Source organism: Podospora anserina, chromosome 2, assembly GCF_000226545.1.
Source record: "Podospora anserina S mat+ genomic DNA chromosome 2, supercontig 2".
Classification (NCBI taxonomy): domain Eukaryota; kingdom Fungi; phylum Ascomycota; class Sordariomycetes; order Sordariales; family Podosporaceae; genus Podospora; species Podospora anserina.
Genome location: NW_001914858.1, coordinates 2,323,725 through 2,341,528, shown reverse-complemented (window position 1 = coordinate 2,341,528; position 17,804 = coordinate 2,323,725). Strand labels below are relative to the sequence as shown.

General features: G+C 54.3%; 5 protein-coding genes across 5 annotated transcripts; 3 read left to right on the top strand and 2 right to left on the bottom strand.

Moving 5' to 3' along the window:
• Window positions 1-1,335: 1,335 nt before the first annotated feature.
• On the top strand, window positions 1,336-3,282 carry PODANS_2_6460 (uncharacterized protein; the record flags this gene model as incomplete). The annotated part of the gene is made up of 3 exons (XM_001911384.1): window positions 1,336-1,688; window positions 1,745-1,953; window positions 2,012-3,282. The coding sequence occupies 3 exons, from the start codon at window positions 1,336-1,338 to the stop codon at window positions 3,280-3,282; spliced, it is 1,833 nt and encodes a 610-aa protein (XP_001911419.1).
• A 2,814-nt stretch (window positions 3,283-6,096) lies between these two features.
• PODANS_2_6450 (uncharacterized protein) lies at window positions 6,097-11,079 on the top strand (the record flags this gene model as incomplete). Its single annotated transcript, XM_001911383.1, has 1 exon — window positions 6,097-11,079. One exon carries the CDS (start codon window positions 6,097-6,099, stop codon window positions 11,077-11,079), a length of 4,983 nt encoding a protein of 1,660 aa, XP_001911418.1.
• Window positions 11,080-12,958: 1,879 nt separating this feature from the next.
• PODANS_2_6440 (uncharacterized protein) lies at window positions 12,959-13,744 on the bottom strand (the record flags this gene model as incomplete). The annotated part of the gene is made up of 1 exon (XM_001911382.1): window positions 12,959-13,744. The coding sequence occupies one exon, from the start codon at window positions 13,742-13,744 to the stop codon at window positions 12,959-12,961; it is 786 nt and encodes a 261-aa protein (XP_001911417.1).
• Window positions 13,745-14,248: 504 nt separating this feature from the next.
• On the bottom strand, window positions 14,249-15,265 carry PODANS_2_6430 (uncharacterized protein; the record flags this gene model as incomplete). Its single annotated transcript, XM_001911381.1, has 1 exon — window positions 14,249-15,265. The coding sequence occupies one exon, from the start codon at window positions 15,263-15,265 to the stop codon at window positions 14,249-14,251; it is 1,017 nt and encodes a 338-aa protein (XP_001911416.1).
• Window positions 15,266-15,937: 672 nt separating this feature from the next.
• Window positions 15,938-17,803, top strand: PODANS_2_6420 (uncharacterized protein; the record flags this gene model as incomplete). The annotated part of the gene is made up of 2 exons (XM_001911380.1): window positions 15,938-16,400; window positions 16,488-17,803. Coding segments are annotated over 2 exons (1,779 nt in total), but the record flags the coding sequence as incomplete, so codon positions are not given.
• Window position 17,804: the final 1 nt, after the last annotated feature.

Below are 17,804 nucleotides of genomic sequence, written 5' to 3'. Positions count from 1 at the left end.
TGGGCACGTTGGGGTGCCAGAACGCCCTTCGCAGAGCCCAGACCAGGAAACCAGTGAGAATTGAGTGTGGTGAAAGGGGCTGATAAACGGAATCCTAGACACTGAGGCAAACACTCGGAGCTGGTCAGCTGTCGAGGTATCCGTAGTGCCTGGTAGGTGCCGCTGGCTTCGCGTCAGGTACGGATGGGGGGACGCGGAGAAGCTGGTCCAAATCGTGTCGCACTTGTTTCACTGCTCTGCATACATACAACAGTAAAAGCCCTGGCCCCGAGAAGCGAGCAGGCTTTTTCTTGCTGTGGACTGAACAGTTATCTTGGATTCAGAGAAACGAAATAACGAAACATACCGGACCTAAGAAAGTAGTACACTAGAATGCCCTGGCACTTGGATGCGGCGTGGGTGGGTGTTGTTGGTGTGGTCACCCTCATCAGGTCCGATGATGGGTGTGAGTGAGCTCTTGGTTCGTGGTGCGGTGGGTGCACAGTTGGCGCGCGCACTGTACGGCTGCAGCTGGTGTCCCGCGATTGGCTGGACAGTCGCTCTGGGGAGCGCTTGACGGGCGAGGGGCCGCCAGACCCGCCCAGTGCGTGGGAGTGGGACGCTGGGCCTCTCTCTGTTCCCTCGCTTTTTTGCTTTTCCTTCTTGAAGCCCCATGTCCCCGTGCTGCTCTTTTTTTCCCCAGTCTCTCTTTTCGTCAACCTCAATCGTCCACATCACCACGTCGCTCGCTCGGCAGCCCATCCTTCCCTCCTTCCCTCCTTCCCCCCCACTTCTTGCTTTGCTTCTCACCACAGTCACTCTCTTTAGAATAAACTAATTCAATTGTATTGCGACCCGTTCACTCCTTCCGGGTCCCATTTTTGCCTTCGCAGCCCCAACACCATAGCCCTAGCCCTCGCCCTCGCCCTCGCCGACGACGATCTCGATCATCGCCGCCGACCGACTAGTACTACTACTACCTACGACCTAACGCGATCGCATATTATTATTACCACCTCCTCCTGCTCCAGCTTCTTGGTTCAGGACCGACGCTCCTTTGCAACTGCTTTTTTCCCATCATAGTTTTCCAGCATTTATTTGTCGAGTCGCGACAACAATCTACACCTACCTCCCTACCAGACAACCGAGCTACGATTTGAAAAATATCGCACCATCTCGACACATCCGCCTAGGCCGAGTGATATCTGCGCAACAATCTAGGTGGAATTGAATTTGGACGACATCACTGCGATCGTTGCCTAATCGCGACATTTATCTACCCTTATTAATTGGTGATACCCCTTGGACGATAAAACAACACAACAAGAAGAATTCAGCAAGATCACCGGGCCCGAAATGGCTACCGACGTGGTCAAGCAAGAGGAGGGCCTGACCCTCCACACTCCTCAGCTCTCGACTTCGCCATGCTCCACCAAATCCTCATTGCCAGCATCTAATGCCACCACTCCCACCAAGGACATGAAGATGGAGACGAAGCCCGGGCAAAGCGCTTCGCGGCGCCCGCCCCGCAAGAGCACTCTCACCCAGCAGCAGAAGAACCAAAAACGACAGCGCGCCACTCAAGATCAATTGACCACGCTCGAGATTGAGTTCAACAAGAATCCCACACCCACAGCTACCGTTCGTGAGAGGATAGCGGAGGAAATCAACATGACCGAGAGGTCTGTTCAGATCTGGTTCCAGAACCGGTAAGTTTTGTGTGTGTTTTGTCGATAGTTCGAATCTTCGCTAACCACTCACAAAGACGTGCCAAAATCAAGATGCTCGCAAAGAAGAGCCTCGAAAGCGGCGAGGAGTTGGATACCATGATTCCTGAATCTATGCGCCAATATCTTGCCATGCAAGCCATGGAATCCGGAAAGAGCATCCCTGGCTTCTTCGGTCGCCCGGGTCCGTTCCCCTATGGACACCAGGGCATGATGGGCGCCGAGCAGGGTGGCCAGGGCAAAGTTTGTAAGTTGTTTTTCTAATTCGGCATAGCCAAGTACGTGAGCTGACTGATTGCTTTCAGTGATTCATCATCTCAACTGCCGCTCGCTCACCATCGGAAGATGGACCCGTGTTGGGCAGAATGCGATGGATCTCATCGTTTTCTACTCCCCTGACAAGTGCACCATGACCTACTACATCAACAACGAGCAGGCTGGCTACAAGATCGAGTACCCATTCTCCTACATCAAGAACATCTACCTCAACAACTCGGATGATCACCACGCTGGAATCACGATTGAGCTGCTCGAGGCTCCCTTCTTCTACATGGACTCGGCGACCACCTCGACCTTCATCCAGGTGAATGACTTCACTGAAGACCTGCAAGCTTCTCGCTGCATGACCCACCACCTCGGTGGTAACCCCAAGGCTTTGAGCGGTCAATTGGCCAAATTGGTCAGCCTGGAGTCGTTCATGCACCGTCATACCGCGCCGCCTCCTCCTCCTCCCCCGATGTTTGACCAGCTCCACACGCTCTCCATGTCTGCCCCCGTGTCGCCCCAGGCCAGACCCTCTTCTCAGCCAAACTTTGCTCAGCCGCATGTGGGCATGTTCCAGGAAACCCAGTGGGGAATTGCTGCTCAACATCACACCATGATGATGCGTGGGCCAGGCCACAAGAGACAGCGTAGTCGCAGTGTGCCAGGTCCCATCGACTTCCAGACCATGCAGCTTTTGCAAAACCCCCCGAGCTTCCACATCACTCAGCCAGAGGGCCAGCCACACACGCAGAATCCACACATCTTCAGCCCAATTCCCCAGCAGCCCAACATGCTTGGTCCCATCGGGCCAAATCTGCGGATCGACACCCGTGCTGGTTTCGGCAGTCTGGACATGCGCCAGTATCCTCTCTCCGCGACAACAGCCCCCTCGCCATCAGAGTTCTCGAGCCCCAACTACTTTGCCTCGCAAGCTCCAGAGCCCAACGGTCTTCCTGCTGGCAGCTTCACGCCATATAGCGGTACTTTCTCGCCCATGGTGAATCCTGCCAGCCTGGGTGTTCCTCCGCCTTCCATCTCGCCGCTCTCATTCAACCATCCCGACCCGGCCATTGTCGGCGAATCTCCTCCCATGTCGATGCCGCCAATGTGCGATGGTTCGGCCATTTCCGATGACGGCAGTATGAATGACATGTACCCAGGCAACAAGCACACCATGACGTTGCCGCTTCACCCACATTCGCCCTTCATGGAGCAGAGCCAGAGCGAGATAGAGCTGAACCAGTACATGGATCTCAAACATTACGACGTGGATCCGGCTTCTCTGTCGCCAGAAAGCGTCCAGGCCCAATAGGAAACGGTTTTCGGTTCGGCTTTTTCTGCGGCGTTTTGAGAGGATTTTCGTTGTACATACCAGGGAGCTTTCGTGGTTATCTTTCCTAGCTTCCAACACACCAAAAGTTCACGACATATTTCACTCATCTCCGATCTACACTGCCAAACTCGACCCCCCACCATCGAAATCTATTTTGAATTTCATTCTTGTCCCATTTCATCATTTAGCCACGACTTTGCATGACGATACCCACTCTTCGTGCTCGTCTGGCACAGCGGTTCCGGACTTTTTCACATCTCGTTTGGCATCCCACTTCGTTGCGTTTTCGTCATGTTGATTTGCGGATTATTTTCTTCGTCCATCAAATTTCGATACTCCGAGGACTTTTGTGTCTTGCAGCGGTCCTGGGAAAGGCTTTAATAACTATTCCCTTTTTCGTTATTTATTCCGATATTTTTCTTGTTTTCTTTGAGCTCGTGGTCTGCCAGGAAAACAACCTGGTGGGCTCCGAGAAAAGCGATGAATGGCGAGGCCCAGGAGGCTGATTTATCTGGTACCGAGGTTCTAATACTGGGGCTTTTTCTTGCGCTGCGTATAACTGGGAAGGCGGATTCGGGAACAGGGAGTTGATTTGGGAAGGCGCCGATAGCAAAATGGCGGGATCAGGAGAGGAAAAGAGACAGAGCAGGACCAGAGGCCGGGCCGGGGACTGAAGGGGAGAGGAGAGAAGGGGTGAAAGAAGTCTCGATGGATGGAGAGACAGAGAGAGAGAGAGAGAGAGGATTCCCGGAGTGGTGTGCATACATATAGGAATGGACTCGCCACTTTGTTGCTATTCAGCTGCTATTTTGGTGCTGTGGGGTGTTAGGTTATGACTTCACGGCAGGATCCTAATTGAAAACACAATACCACTGACTTTGTGCTCTTTCCATGTGAATGGATCATAGGTCTAACAAGATCTCACGATTACAAGGTAGATAGATAGGAACGGCATTACGTGATGAAGGCTACGCTTTGACAGCAGTGGATAAGGCTGATAAGCGTGGGGTTAGGTTGGGGAGGAGGGTAAGCTTCGTGAAGGCCCTACCACGGAAGCTCCCATCCCTCGAGTCCAAGCAGTGCCCGGAGGAGAGGGGATGAGATGCAGATGACCTGCAGCGAGCCGCCCGGATGAGTTACGCATGCGCTGGCTCTGGAACAACGGGAGAGGATGGAGGGGCCAAGAAATAAAATCGCGCCGTTGCATTCGCGTGTCGCCAGCCAGCTGGTGATGTCTTTTTGCCTGGTGGAAAGGGAGAGGGAAAGGGAAAAGATGGTGGTGATGATTAAGGCTGGACAAGCTTTCTCGGTTGCATAATTTGGGGCACAGCAGAGCTGTTGGAGGCCGGATGGAAAGGGGAGGGGAGACACTGTGCCCCCCTTTGCATGAAGTGTGAGATCTGATGTAAGGTCATTTTTTAGTTTTTTTTTGCCTGCCGCTGCTATGTAGGTAAGGTACTATATAGGGTTGGGTTCTAGGCCGGTCTCTGACAGGTTTGATGGATGTCAGGTTGGATTTAGCAATGGGTGCTAGATTGGGAGTGAATGCACAGCCGGGAGGTTTAAACTTGTTACTGTCAAACCTGTCAAAACTGTCATCTTTAAGGTTCCAGAGCCATGGACACGATTGCATGTCGTTGATATGACAGGTGGTGTCTGTCACTCGCTGCAACTTCAGACTTGGAAGAAGAGGATAGGGGTCCACACTACACACACCACACACACCACACACACCACACACCGCAATCCAAGATGTGGTGTGGCGTTGTTGGGGTCAGGTGGTGGTTTTATACGGGAGCTCAAACAGGCAACTCGAATGCGGTGAATGGATACCGGAGCTGGGGGTGGCATGGGGGGTGCCACTTTGTGTTGTGTGTACGGATCAGCCAAGAGGTTTAACCGGAGGTGTATTCCCAGAATGAGCGGTGGGGTTGGAACCGTGTAGTAGACTTTCTTTGCATATGCTGGGTAGGAGAGACGGGGTTTTAGAAAAGGCCGGACGGGGTGGAACGGAGGAGAGCGATTGATAACAGAACGGGGCCGGACGATGATGGCGAGCTGGCCGGATGGTGGATATGAGTGTTGCGCGGATGATGATCTAGTGGGGTTTCTTGTTGCGGTGCGGACTTGGAAGAGGACCTCGGCGGTGTCTGGACTTGCCAACTTTTTTTTTCTTGATTTGATGAATGGTGTTGTGTCGAGGACTTGTTTCCGGCCGGTTGCATTCCTATCCAATCACTTGCACAGGCCACCTGTTCTTGTAGACAGTTTTTTGCAACACTTTCTCAACATTATCACTACGACAGACGGCGAGAACGTCAGGCTGTGGATTCTAGGATCGGGCTTTGTCTTGTTCTGAGTTGACTTCTGGACCCATCTGATTATCACAGCCACAACACAAAACTCGGCACGCGCGCGCGCAGCGCAGGGGGGGGGTTGCGACAAACGTGGGACCGACAGAAGCAGCCGGGATCCTTGCATATCGGACTTCAAGCATTTCAGCCGCCAAGCATACATCGAGGTGTTCCCAGCTTTCTACCGAGCGTCACACTTGCTCTCTTTTCTCTTTTTGGCCTCACTGCTTGCAACACGTTTTTCCTTGCCATACCACAGCATCCTCCCACCTCCCTTTGTCCTAGACAAGCAAGGACACCACCAATCGGGTCATGCCAGCCGCACCTTGACACGCCCCCATCCCACCCACCTCATCCTCCCCCAATCCCTTTGTTCCACCGAGCCCTTTGTCTTTTGCGCGCGCAGGTCGTTCGTCAGCTCTAGCACTATTTCGGTGGCATGGCGCCAGGGAGCCACCATGACGCCGCAGAGGCGCTCAGGACGAGGCTTGAGCAAATCGAGTTACAGACCTCGCAACCCGCGCCTACTTCGCCCAGTGTCCCGCAAATCTCCCTGCCAGAGCCTCGCGAGCCGTCTTCTCGCAGCGGTACAAACACGCCCACGAGACCATCCCTGAGCTCGCCCCCAACTCTCGCCAGTGGTCTTCCTCGAGCTCGTCACTCCTTGGACAGCAGCAGTTCACGACGACCGCCACCAGCGCTTAGAGTCAGAACAGGACTGTACAAACTCGAATCATCGCAACAACTCGGCCCGTCACCAACACAGCTCGCGCAGGAAAACAGCACCCTCTCCCCTCCGCTACCACCAGGGCGAATCTCCACCAGCTCCCAAAGTGCCTACCGAGCCCCTACCGTCTCGCGCATAGAAGAGTCAAGGATCTCCCTCACCCGCCCCCGCCAAACATTTGACGAAAGGCGCAACACCGACGTCCAGCAGCTGGCCTTGGACAACAGCAGCAACAACAACGACAACAACAACAACAACAACACCTCGAACAATATGGCTCCCGCAACCTCAGCCACACCCGACGACGACGACGACGACGACGGAGAACCCCGAACAAGCTACACTTCCGTCCCTTTAAACTGGCTCTCCCGCCAAAAAGCCCGCCACCGACAAACAACCCGTAAACAATGGCACTCGTTCAAAAAGTTCGCAGCCCCTTATTACAAGAAATACGTCCTCGAAACCCTCCTCCGCCAGAAACCTATCCCTCCGAGCAAAGACGGTCGCCACATTTTGCTGTCCCCGGGAAGAGCAAGGAGGAAACCGTTCAAGGATGAGAGAACGGGGAAGCCATATGTGTCCAACGCGATTAGATCGAGCAGGTACACCATCTGGAGCTTCTTGCCGAAACAGTTGTTTTTCCAGTTTAAGAAGCTGGCGAACTTTTACTTTTTGGTGATTGGTATTCTGCAGATGGTGCCGGGTCTGTCGACGACGGGGACGTACACGACTATTGGGCCGTTGTTGGCTTTTGTGGCTTTGAGCATGGCGAAGGAAGGGTGGGATGATTATAGGAGGTACAAGCTTGACGTGAGGGAAAATAGGAGCGGGGCTTGGGTCTTGGATCCCGAGGCGGCGGCTGGGGGAGGGCAAGGGAGGAAGGGGAGATTACCAGGCGGTTTGGTTAGGGGGGGCAAGAAGACGGAAGGGGAGGAGGGGGAGATGACTGTGCTTGAGCTGAAGGGGACGGAGAGTGAAGGGGGGGTGGTGGAGGAGAAGCCGAGTCAGTGGGTGAGGACGGAGTGGCAGGATATTAGGGTGGGAGATGTGATTCGGTTGGAGAGGGATGATGCGGTGCCGGCGGATATTGTGCTTTTGCATGCGACGAACGAGAACGGGATTGCGTATATTGAGACCATGGCGTTGGATGGGGAGACGAACTTGAAGAGCAAGCAGGCGAGCCCGTTGCTGGCGAAGCATTGCGCTTCCGTGGCGGGGATGGGCGCGGTGGAGGCCGAGGTCGTGTCGGAGGATCCGAACATTGATCTTTATAATTATGAGGGGAGGGTGACGGTGGGTGGGGAGACGAGGCCGTTGACGTTGAATGAGGTTGTGTATAGGGGTTCGACGCTCAGGAATACCAAGGAGGCGACGGGGCTGGTGATTAATACCGGGGAGGAGTGCAAGATTAGGATGAACGCCAACAAGAATGTTAGGGCGAAGGCGCCAAAGATGCAGCGGTCGTTGAATCGGATTGTGCTACTTTTGGTGGTCTTTGTTTTTGTTCTTGCGGGCGGTCTGACGGCTGGGTATACCATGTGGAGGAGGGACGAGGAGTGGAGGGCTTTCTATCTCTCCGGAGAGACAGTTCAGCTGAGCCACGTCTTCATCTCGATGCTGATTGCGCTCAACACGTTGATTCCGCTGTCGATGTACGTCTCGCTGGAGTTGGTGAAGCTGGGTCAGCTTCTGCTGCTTCATGATGTTGAGATGTACGACGAGGTCAACGACACACCCGCGAAATTCAACACCACGACCATTTTGGAAGATCTGGGGTGTGTGGGCTATGTCTTTTCCGACAAGACGGGCACTCTGACTGAGAATCTGATGCAGTTCCGCAAGATGAGTGTGGCGGGCACAGCATGGCTACACGACATGGACGTGTCCTATGTTGCTCCTGAAGGCGGCCGCCCTTCCATATCTGGACGACCCTCCATGTCCCAGCGGCCTTCCTTTTCTGGTTGGAAGTCGTCTGTTCGCCCGACAAATGCTCAGCCTGAGCTGAGGACGGACGAGATGATTGACTACATTCAGAAGAAGCCCAACACGCCCTTTTCCCGCCAGGCGCGGCAGTTCATCCTTTGTTTGGCTCTTTGCCACACTTGTCTTCCCGAGGAGGACGAGAACGGCAAAATCGATTATCAGGCTGCGTCTCCCGACGAGTTGGCTTTGGTGAGGGCTGCTGCACAGCTTGGATACATTGTCGTCAAAAGAACCACGGAATCTGTCACTGTTAGAATGGAGCACGGGACTGGCGCGGACACTGAAGAGACTTACCAGATCCTGGACGTGATTGAGTTCAGCAGCAAGCGGAAGCGCATGTCGATTGTTCTTCGCATGCCGGATGGCAGGATTTGTGTCTTTACCAAGGGTGCCGACAGTGTGATCCTGCCTCGGCTGAAGCAGAGGACTCTTGCTATGCAGACTGCTACTGCTGTTGAGCGCAGGGCCAGCATGCGCAAGAGTGTCGAGCAAGAGAAGGCTTTTCAGCGACGTGCTAGTTTGCAGACCCCGGCGGCGGCACAGCGTCGCAGCATGGATCTCATGCGGAGATCGCTTGCCTTGGACAGGAAGAGCAGTTGGCGAAAGTCAATGGTTTCTGAAGGTCTTGACAACTGGCTTGCTCGGCGTGAAGCTGATGGCTTGGATGCGCCGGGTAATGAAGAGGCCTATCAGACTCCGCGCCAGTCCATGGCGCGAAACAGGTCTTTGGAGCTTGCTCGGTTAGCTGCGTTTGATCCTTTGGATGGGATGGTCGACGAGCAACTTGCTGTGAACGAGGGTGCCGTTTTTGAGCGGTGCTTTCAGCATGTTGATGACTTTGCTACCGAAGGCCTGCGGACCCTGATGTACTCTTACCGCTACTTGGAAGAGGATGAGTACAAGGCGTGGAAAGAGATCTATCTCGAGGCTACCACCAGTCTTGTCAATCGCCAGGAACAGATCGAGAATGCCGCCGAGATTATCGAGCAGGATTACGAGCTGGCCGGTGCGACCGCGATTGAAGACAAGCTCCAGCAGGGTGTCCCCGAGACTATCGACAAGCTCCGCCGAGCCAACATCAAAGTCTGGATGTTGACTGGTGACAAGCGCGAGACTGCCATCAACATTGCCCACTCGGCCAGAATTTGCAAGCCCTTCTCTGAGGTTTACATTCTCGACGTCAGCCATGGCGACCTGCAGGACCGTATTAATGCTACTTTGACTGATGTCAGTCGAGGCATGGCTCCTCATTCAGTGGTCGTCATTGATGGACAGACCTTGACCATAGTCGACGACGACCCCCAACTTCGTCTGCTCTTCTTCGACCTTGTTGCCCGCGTCGACTCGGTCATCTGCTGCCGCGCCTCACCCTCTCAGAAAGCTAACCTGGTCAAATGCATTCGCCGCCAAGTTCCCTCAGCAGTGACCCTCGCCATCGGAGACGGCGCCAATGACGTGGCCATGCTTCAATGCGCCCATCTCGGCATCGGCATCAACGGCCGCGAAGGCACCCAAGCCGCCCGCATCTCTGACTACTCGATTGGCCAATTCCGCTTCTTGTCACGCCTGCTGTTTGTCCACGGCCGCTGGTGCTACGCCCGCACGGGAAAGTACATTTTGGCCACCTTTTGGAAAGAAATCGTCTTTTACCTCATCCAGGCTCAATACCAGCACTACAACGGCTATACCGGCACCTCCATCTTCGAGTCCACCTCCCTCGCCGTCTTCAACACACTGTTCACCTCTCTCTGCGTCATCCTCCCCGGCATTCTCGAAACGGACCTCTCGGCCGAAACCCTGTTGGCCGTTCCAGAACTCTACTCCTTTGGTCAGAAATCTCAGGGTTTCAATTTCAAGCTCTGGGTGTACTGGATGGTGTTGGGAATAACGGAATCAGTCATCATCTTCAACTGCGTTTACTACCTTTATACTCTCGCGCCCTACCCAGTCGAGACAGACCTCTACTCGGTCGGCACGCTGGCTTTCTCCCTGGCGGTGGTGTTTATCAACCTCAAGCTCTTTTTGCGAGTGAGGAACAGGAACGTAATCATCTTTGTCGGGTTGTTTCTCTCCATCTTTGGGTGGTGGCTGTGGAACATCTTGTTGGCGGTCATCTTTAAGCCGTCGCTCGGTCCTTACATTGTCGGTGATAACTTCTTGACGGGGTACGGAAAGGAGGGGTACTGGTGGATTGTTCACTTTCTTGCTCTGTCTGCGCTATGCGTTTTTGAGCTGGGAGTTGCGGCGGTGAAGAAGACATTTTGGCCGACGGATCAGGATCTGGCGCAGGAGATGGAGGCGATGGAGGGTGTGATGGAGGTGTTGGGGATGCACGCTAATCGGTTGGAGAAAGGGGAGAGTTGCACGGTTGTGGTTGGGGGGAACGCGGAGGAGGGGGATGATGAGAGGGGGGGGAGGAAGCCTGGGTTTGGGGATGTGGCGAGCTTGAAGACTGTGACGAGCGCGAGTTCGCCCGGGCCGGGGTTGGAGAGCGGTGGTGGTGGTGGTGGTGGGGGGGGGTTGATGCCTGGTTGGAGGGGGGGTAGTGGGCAGCAGAGGCCGCCGGGGGTGAGGAAGATGGCTTCGGCGGAGTTTGGGAGGGCGAGCATGAGCCGGTTGAGTAGGCAGTTTACGCCGCCGGTGGAGGAGAGGGAGAATCCGATAGATGAGTTTATGAGTAAACAGGAGCGGCAACAGGGGGTGAAGAAGTGAAAGGGGGAAATGATGAGTGATGAGGGGTGAGGGTGTATATATGGGGTATGAAAAGTAATGTTTGGTTTGTTTGGGGGGGGGGGGGGGGGGGGTGGTTGGTTAGAAAAATTCCCAACTGGGTCGTTTCTTTTCTTTTTTTCTTTTTGTGGTGCTGCATTCTCAAGGGAAACATTTGGGTGTTTTTGGGCGTTCTATACCACCATTTTGATGCATGTTGGAAGCGCAAGCTTTTGTTCTTTTGGCAGAGATGTATAGAGAAGGAGGACATATTGCTGTATTTAAGGGGCCCCAGGGATGGGAGGCAAAAACTGGTGTAGTGTCGCATGTACACACACACTTTGCAACCGAATAAGCATCATTGTTATTATCAGATGTCAAGGCCTCTCATGCAGTTCCCGCACCAGCCGCAGTCCTTGTCGCAAGCACCGTACTCCATGTCTGACTCTGGAAACTGGAATCTGTAGTTCGATGTCTGTGGTGCGGCCCAGACTCGATCGCCGCTTCTTCTCTTTCTTGGAGCTTTCTTTGGGCTTTCGCCGTGATGGTTTGGCGAGTCTGCTTGGTGTTGGAGCACGGCTTTTTTGGTCTTGAACTTTTTACCGCAGCATTGGAAGTTGGGCTTTTCAGTCTTGGCTTCAGTCAGAGGTTTGGGCTCAGCAGGGACTGTGGTGGTTTCTGCTGGGATGTTTGGGGTACTCTGAACAGAGGTCTTCTTCTTCTTGTTGTTGTTGTTGTTGTTGTGTGGGCTCTGAGTTGTGCTTTGAGGATGGTCTTTCTGTGTGTGTAGCGGGGAATCTCGGAGGTGTTGATCGCGGGCTTCGGGTGTGACGAAGCGAGCACCGCATTCGCACGAGGTTGTGTTGTGTCTTGGGGAGTCGAGTTTGTGTTGTTTGAGGGCTTGGGCGTTGGCTACGCGCTTGCCGCAGTCACACAGGATGGTGTTCATGACGCTGGGTGGTGTGTAGCTGAGGATAGTCTGTTTCAATACTTTATTCAAGAGGAGGGACGCGGTGAAGATGGAAGAATTCTGGAAAAAGAAGCGTCGTGACATGAGAATAGAGGTTGTGTTGAAGAAGAGACATCGGATACTGATGGCCTCGTTTGCAGCCTCGCAAAGGAGTGAGGGGGCCAATCACGATGCCGGTATCTGTTAATTGGTACCTAGGTAGCCAACAGGCCTCCCAGGATGGTAAGTAGGCCTCGAAAGATGGTCAACAGACCTTGTGATATATACAAGAGACCCATTTCCCCTTTAAAGAGATGTAGGTTTATGGCTGTGACACGTTTTACTGATTTAAAGTAGGTATTATTTTGTCTACGACGTGGCCAGGTAGATACCTATCAGGGGCATATCTCAGCATGCGCTGAGGCCTACAGAACGGTTTGCAACTACATCCAAGGACCCAGAGTACTGCATCTATCTCACCTGACATCAAGTTTTTCACAGTCAAAATGATGGAAGGGTTTGTTCATCACCATTATCTAGGTATGTCCTCCAAGAGCAGGGTATTTCAAGTATTTCCACTACAGAAACTCACTCACATCTTACACCACCCCCCAACTCACTCCTCCCCCTCTCCCACCCTAATGACCACCTTCCCAGCCGCATGCCCCCCCATCAGCACATCAAACCCCTCCTTCACCTCCCCCCACCCCCAAACACTATCCCTCACCACCCTCACCCTCCCATCCCCAAGCATCCCCGCCAACAACTCCATCATCTCCAACCCCGGATCACCCAAACTACAAATCTTGAACCTCCCTCCCCGTCCCCCCCAACCACTGCGCCCTCGGCCAGAGTATATTTCAACCCAATCGTCACCACCGACCCCAGCCAAATCCCACAACCTATACGAAGCGTAAGTGTATACTAGCCGCATCATAAACCCCCCCCTCCTTCAAAAACCCAGCACAAGAATTTATACAACTCCTGATTCCCATACCCATCAATAACATGATCAAACCGCCTCCCCTCCCCACCAAACCTCTCTGTTAAATACCCAGGCAGGTCCTTGTGAAGCGTATAATCCACCACCTCATCCGCCCCCAGCGACCTAACCAACCCCTCATTCCGACCAGAGCAAACACCAGCGATATACCCCCCCAGCCCAACAACATCACGAACAATCTGCACCGCCGCGCTCCCGACCCCACCGCTAGCCCCAACAACAAGGATTCTATCCCCCTTTTTTACCCCCGCCTGACGGACTTGAAGCAAGGCGGTGCAACCGGCAAGCATCAACCCCGCCCCGTCGATGGGTTTCTTTCCTTGGGGGAGTCTGACGCAGTATTTTGCCGGGATGGGGACAATCTTCTGGAGACCGCCGATTCCTGTCTTGAGCATGTGGGGGAGGGGTGGGAAGCAGATTACATTGTCCCCCGGGGAGAATCTTGCCTGGTTGTGGGACCGGAGGACGGTGCCGCAAAAGTCAAAGGCTGGGACGGCGGAGGGGGTGGAGTGCAGGAAGAAAGGCATGGCGGTTAAGCTGACTATGTCGCCTGGGTTGAGGGCTGCGTGGGAGACGGAGATGAGGAGGGTTTCTTCTGATGAGTTGGAGGGAGGGAAGTTGAGAGGGTGGGAGGTGGTGAGGGTGAGGGCTGTGCGGGGGGTTGAGGGGGAGGTGTAAGTCCAGGCTTCGGTTGTTTTTGGGGGTGATGTTGACATTGTGATGGCTGAGCTTTGGGATTTGAAGGGTGTTTGTTTGATTAGCGAATCCGGCCGCTGTGGCTTTCAAGCGTCGGCTGGTGGTCGAAGAATGTACGTAAATCGATGAGAGGCTGGTGTTGGCCATTGAGGGTAAGCTGATCAACGACCACCGAGACGGGCTACACTGCCGATATATAGGTGAATAAAGTGTCGTCTTTGGTCTTATCTTTTCGAAAGTACTGACCAGATGGAAACCATGCAGACCAATTGTGCTGTCGTATGTCTCCGAAGCCATGCGCTGCCAGCCGCGTAATCCTCCCGCTGCCCGCTAACCAGGCTCGTTTAGCTGGCCAATGCTGCCAACCAAACAAAGAATGTGGCGCCTTGCTCAGAGTCACCGAGCTGGACACCGGTATCAAAACATGTGAAAGGCCAAAAGAAGCATTAGACTACGTAAGGTTATTAAACTGCAGCTCCAGGAAGACACAAGAAGGGCTATACACGTGCTCTGACACCGCGCACCTAGTTTGCGGGCACAGCCGGGGCAGCTTCTGATGCTGTGATCTCGGCCGTCTTGCCCTCAACCGCAGGTGCAGTGGCAGTCTTTTCTGTCGCAGAGCCAACTGCAGCCGCAGTCGCACCAGCCAGGTAGTCCTCCGACTCGCCAATTTGCTTCCCACCAGCAACCCACTGTTGCCACCTAGCCTCCCGTCTTCTGTTGCAAAGTTCCTGCAGAGCTGGCCAGTATTGACTGTGATCGTACTCGAAAGCGAGCTTGCCGCTGCTGAACTCGGACCACATCTGCTCCGTCGGTACGTACTTGCTCATGTCTTCATTGAACGCGAGCTTCTCGCGTGTGTGAGGGTCGATGAACGGTGTGATGAGCTTGAAAAAGGCAGTCACTACCCAGGGCATGTTGATGATAAGCGCCTTGCCCAATCTTTCGGGGTAGTGATTCTGAAGAATGTCGAGGACCTCGCGTGCCAAACCGATTCCAGGTGATGTGTTGGACCGGGATTTGCTCTGCTTGAAGTTGATCAAGAGCGCCAAGGTTTCTTGCCCGGGTGGCATGATGTCGATAACGCGCTCCACCATAAAGACGAGATGTTGGACCTGACGAGGGGAGGCCTCGGTGTTCTGACGGCCTGGGTTGAGGTAGTGGCAGGGACGGCCTTCCTTGTCGTAGCCCAAGAGGATCTGCTTGCCGGTCTCGTTTTCGGGGGAAATATGGTCGGCCGTCAAGTCCTCCACTCCATACTCTCTCCTCCAGGTGAGGGTCTTGAGCAGACGCTTCTCGGCTTCCTGCTGATTCCACTTGGTAGCCCTCAGATAGCGAAGCAGGCATTCCTTAGTCAGCCAGAACTTCTCGCTATCGGTGGGAGGGCCAGCCTTGCTAGTGGAGGGGATCTCTGTCCAGCCCTTCACTCGCTCGAGAAGCCAGTCATACTTCTTTTGCTGCTCGGCGTCCAAGGAAGGGCGTGGTTTGGGCTGGCTGCCAGCAATGGGAAAGGGCAATGGTAGTTTGAGAACCTCAGCCATGTTGATGTCTTGGAAGGGTTGTTGAGATGTATGCCCAAAGACTCTGAAAAGAGGTTAGCAAGAGGTATAAGTAGTTGGCAAGGGGTGGGGCCCCAATTTAACAGACAATTACCTATCGGGCAACCAAGACGCCGTTACTCCGTGTGCCTCGTATGGGCAGCAAAGTTGGCAGGATAGGTCTATAAAGAGACAGACGAGATTGCAATAACTGGAGCTGCAGAAGAAAAGCCAGGCAAGTTCTGAAGAGCAAAGGAAAAGAAACAAGAGAGAGGGCAACGAAACAGTTGGTTGATAGGGAAACCCAGCCAGAAATCAATGTCCACCGCTCCCAAGACCCCGGTTCCAACAGTCTCAATTGCATCTCGGGCACCGTTTGAACACTGCCATTGGCTCGGGAGCACCCAACAGCGGGTCGCAATTTTCAGCGCCGAGATCAGCGCAACCCCTGTTCAATCTGCCCAGTTAAGGCGGCCTAGAATGCCCCGCAGCGCGTTAAGTGGTCCTGGACGCGTCGAACGCGTCCCACTTTGACATCTCCAACCAAATAATTATTGATCAAGTAACTGCCCTCGGTCGAGGTAACCAAAAGCAAGCAACGTCGCCAGCACAGCACCGACACCTAATTATAACAAATTGAATCCACGGAATTGGAACTGTCGAAAAGATTACAACATGTCGGAAACAGAAATAGTCGCAGAGCTGAACGAGCAGTTCGGTTCAGGGAACAAGGAGCTCGAAGCCGATGTCGTCGCCGACCTGCGGTCCATCATGCGCCTCCATCAGCTGTCAGTCGAGGACCTGTTCTTCAAATGGGAGTCATATTGCATCAAGATGGACATAGACGCAGCACAAACAGCTCTCGAGACACTGCGACACTTCAAGCAAGACTTGCATGACACCCTCGAAAGAAACAGTCGGTCGCATGTAAAGATCAAGACCGAGAAGGGCATCTCATCAACACCACGGGCCCCCAGAGTCAGCGGCGGCGATGTTTTTGGAATGTTGGATAGCCTCACCACACCAGGCCCTGGAAGGGCCTCCAAGGTTGCCCCAAAGAGGACGCCAGCAGTCAGCCGTGTCAAGGCTGAGCCAGCCAGTTCGCCAGTCAAGTTGGCCGACCAGCTCGACGCTACGGGTGCTATTCCGTGAGCTTCAATTCCAACATGTGTGCGGGATTACGCAGGAGCTGACTGTGATAGACCATCATCCTTCAACGACCGAGCCAATGCCGGCGAGACAGTCGAGATCCTCAACGACCAGCTCCCAGCGCCTGAGCCCCCTATCGCCCCCTTCAGCGAATCCCGAATCAAGCTCACCGCAGCCTCTGACCAGAAGAAATTGGCCTACAAACCCCTTGCCCTGAAGGTATCCGAGTCCTCCGAAATTCTCGACGACCGGATAGACGACTTTGTCTCCCTCGTTATGCAACACCACAAGCTCGAAGAGTCCGCCTTTGGCAGCGCCGCCAGCCAAAGCACGTCCGAGATCGTTGCCGTTGGCCGGATCGCCTCCGACTCCTCAGAAGGCAAACTCAACGCCGCTTCCCTACTCCTCGAAACCTCGCGCCGAATGGGTGGCGGTCTCCGCGTCCCTCTCAACGTCTCCAGGCTCAGAGGATACCAATTCTTCCCCGGCCAAATCGTCGCTCTGAAAGGCGTAAACAGCAACGGACACGAATTCACCGTCCACCAAATCCTCGACCTCCCCCTCCTCCCCAACGCCGCCTCCACCCCCGACTCCCTCGGCGCTCATATCCAGCGTCTCCGCGGCGGCCCGGACGCAATGGACTCCGACTCCGACCCCGCCCCTCTGAACGTAATCTTCGCCTCTGGCCCGTACACAGCAGACGACAACCTCGATTTCGAACCCCTCAAAGCCCTCTGCAACGAAGCAGCCGACATCTACGTCGACGCGCTCGTTCTCACCGGCCCCTTCATCGACATGGAACACCCTCTCATTGCGTCAGGAGACTTTGACCTCCCAGAAGAATACCTCTCGTCCATCGACCCCGACACAGCAACAATGTCCACCGTGTTCAAATACCTCATCTCCCCCTCCCTCAACCGCCTCGCTTCCGCCAACCCGAGTATCACCATCCTCCTCATCCCTTCGGTGCGTGACGTACTAGATAAACACGTGTCCTGGCCTCAAGACGCCTTCCCCCGCAAAGAACTCGGTTTGCCAAAAGCGGCAAAGGTAATAGGCAACCCCATGACGCTGAGCATGAACGAGATTGTCCTTGGTATTAGCAGCCAGGATGTCCTCTTTGAGCTCAGACACGAGGAGTTGATTGGGGGGAGACCGCAGGAGCCGAGGTTGTTGGAACGGGCGTGCAGGTATCTGGTTGAGCAGAGACATTACTTCCCGCTGTTCCCGCCGACGGATAGGAAGAAGCTGCCCAAGACGGGGAGGGGGGATGGGGTTGGGCCCGGGGCGGTGTTGGATGTGGGGTATTTGAAGTTGGGGGAGATGGTGAATGTGAGGCCGGATGTGTTGGTGGTGCCGAGTAGTTTGCTCGCCTTTTGCAAAGGTATCTTTC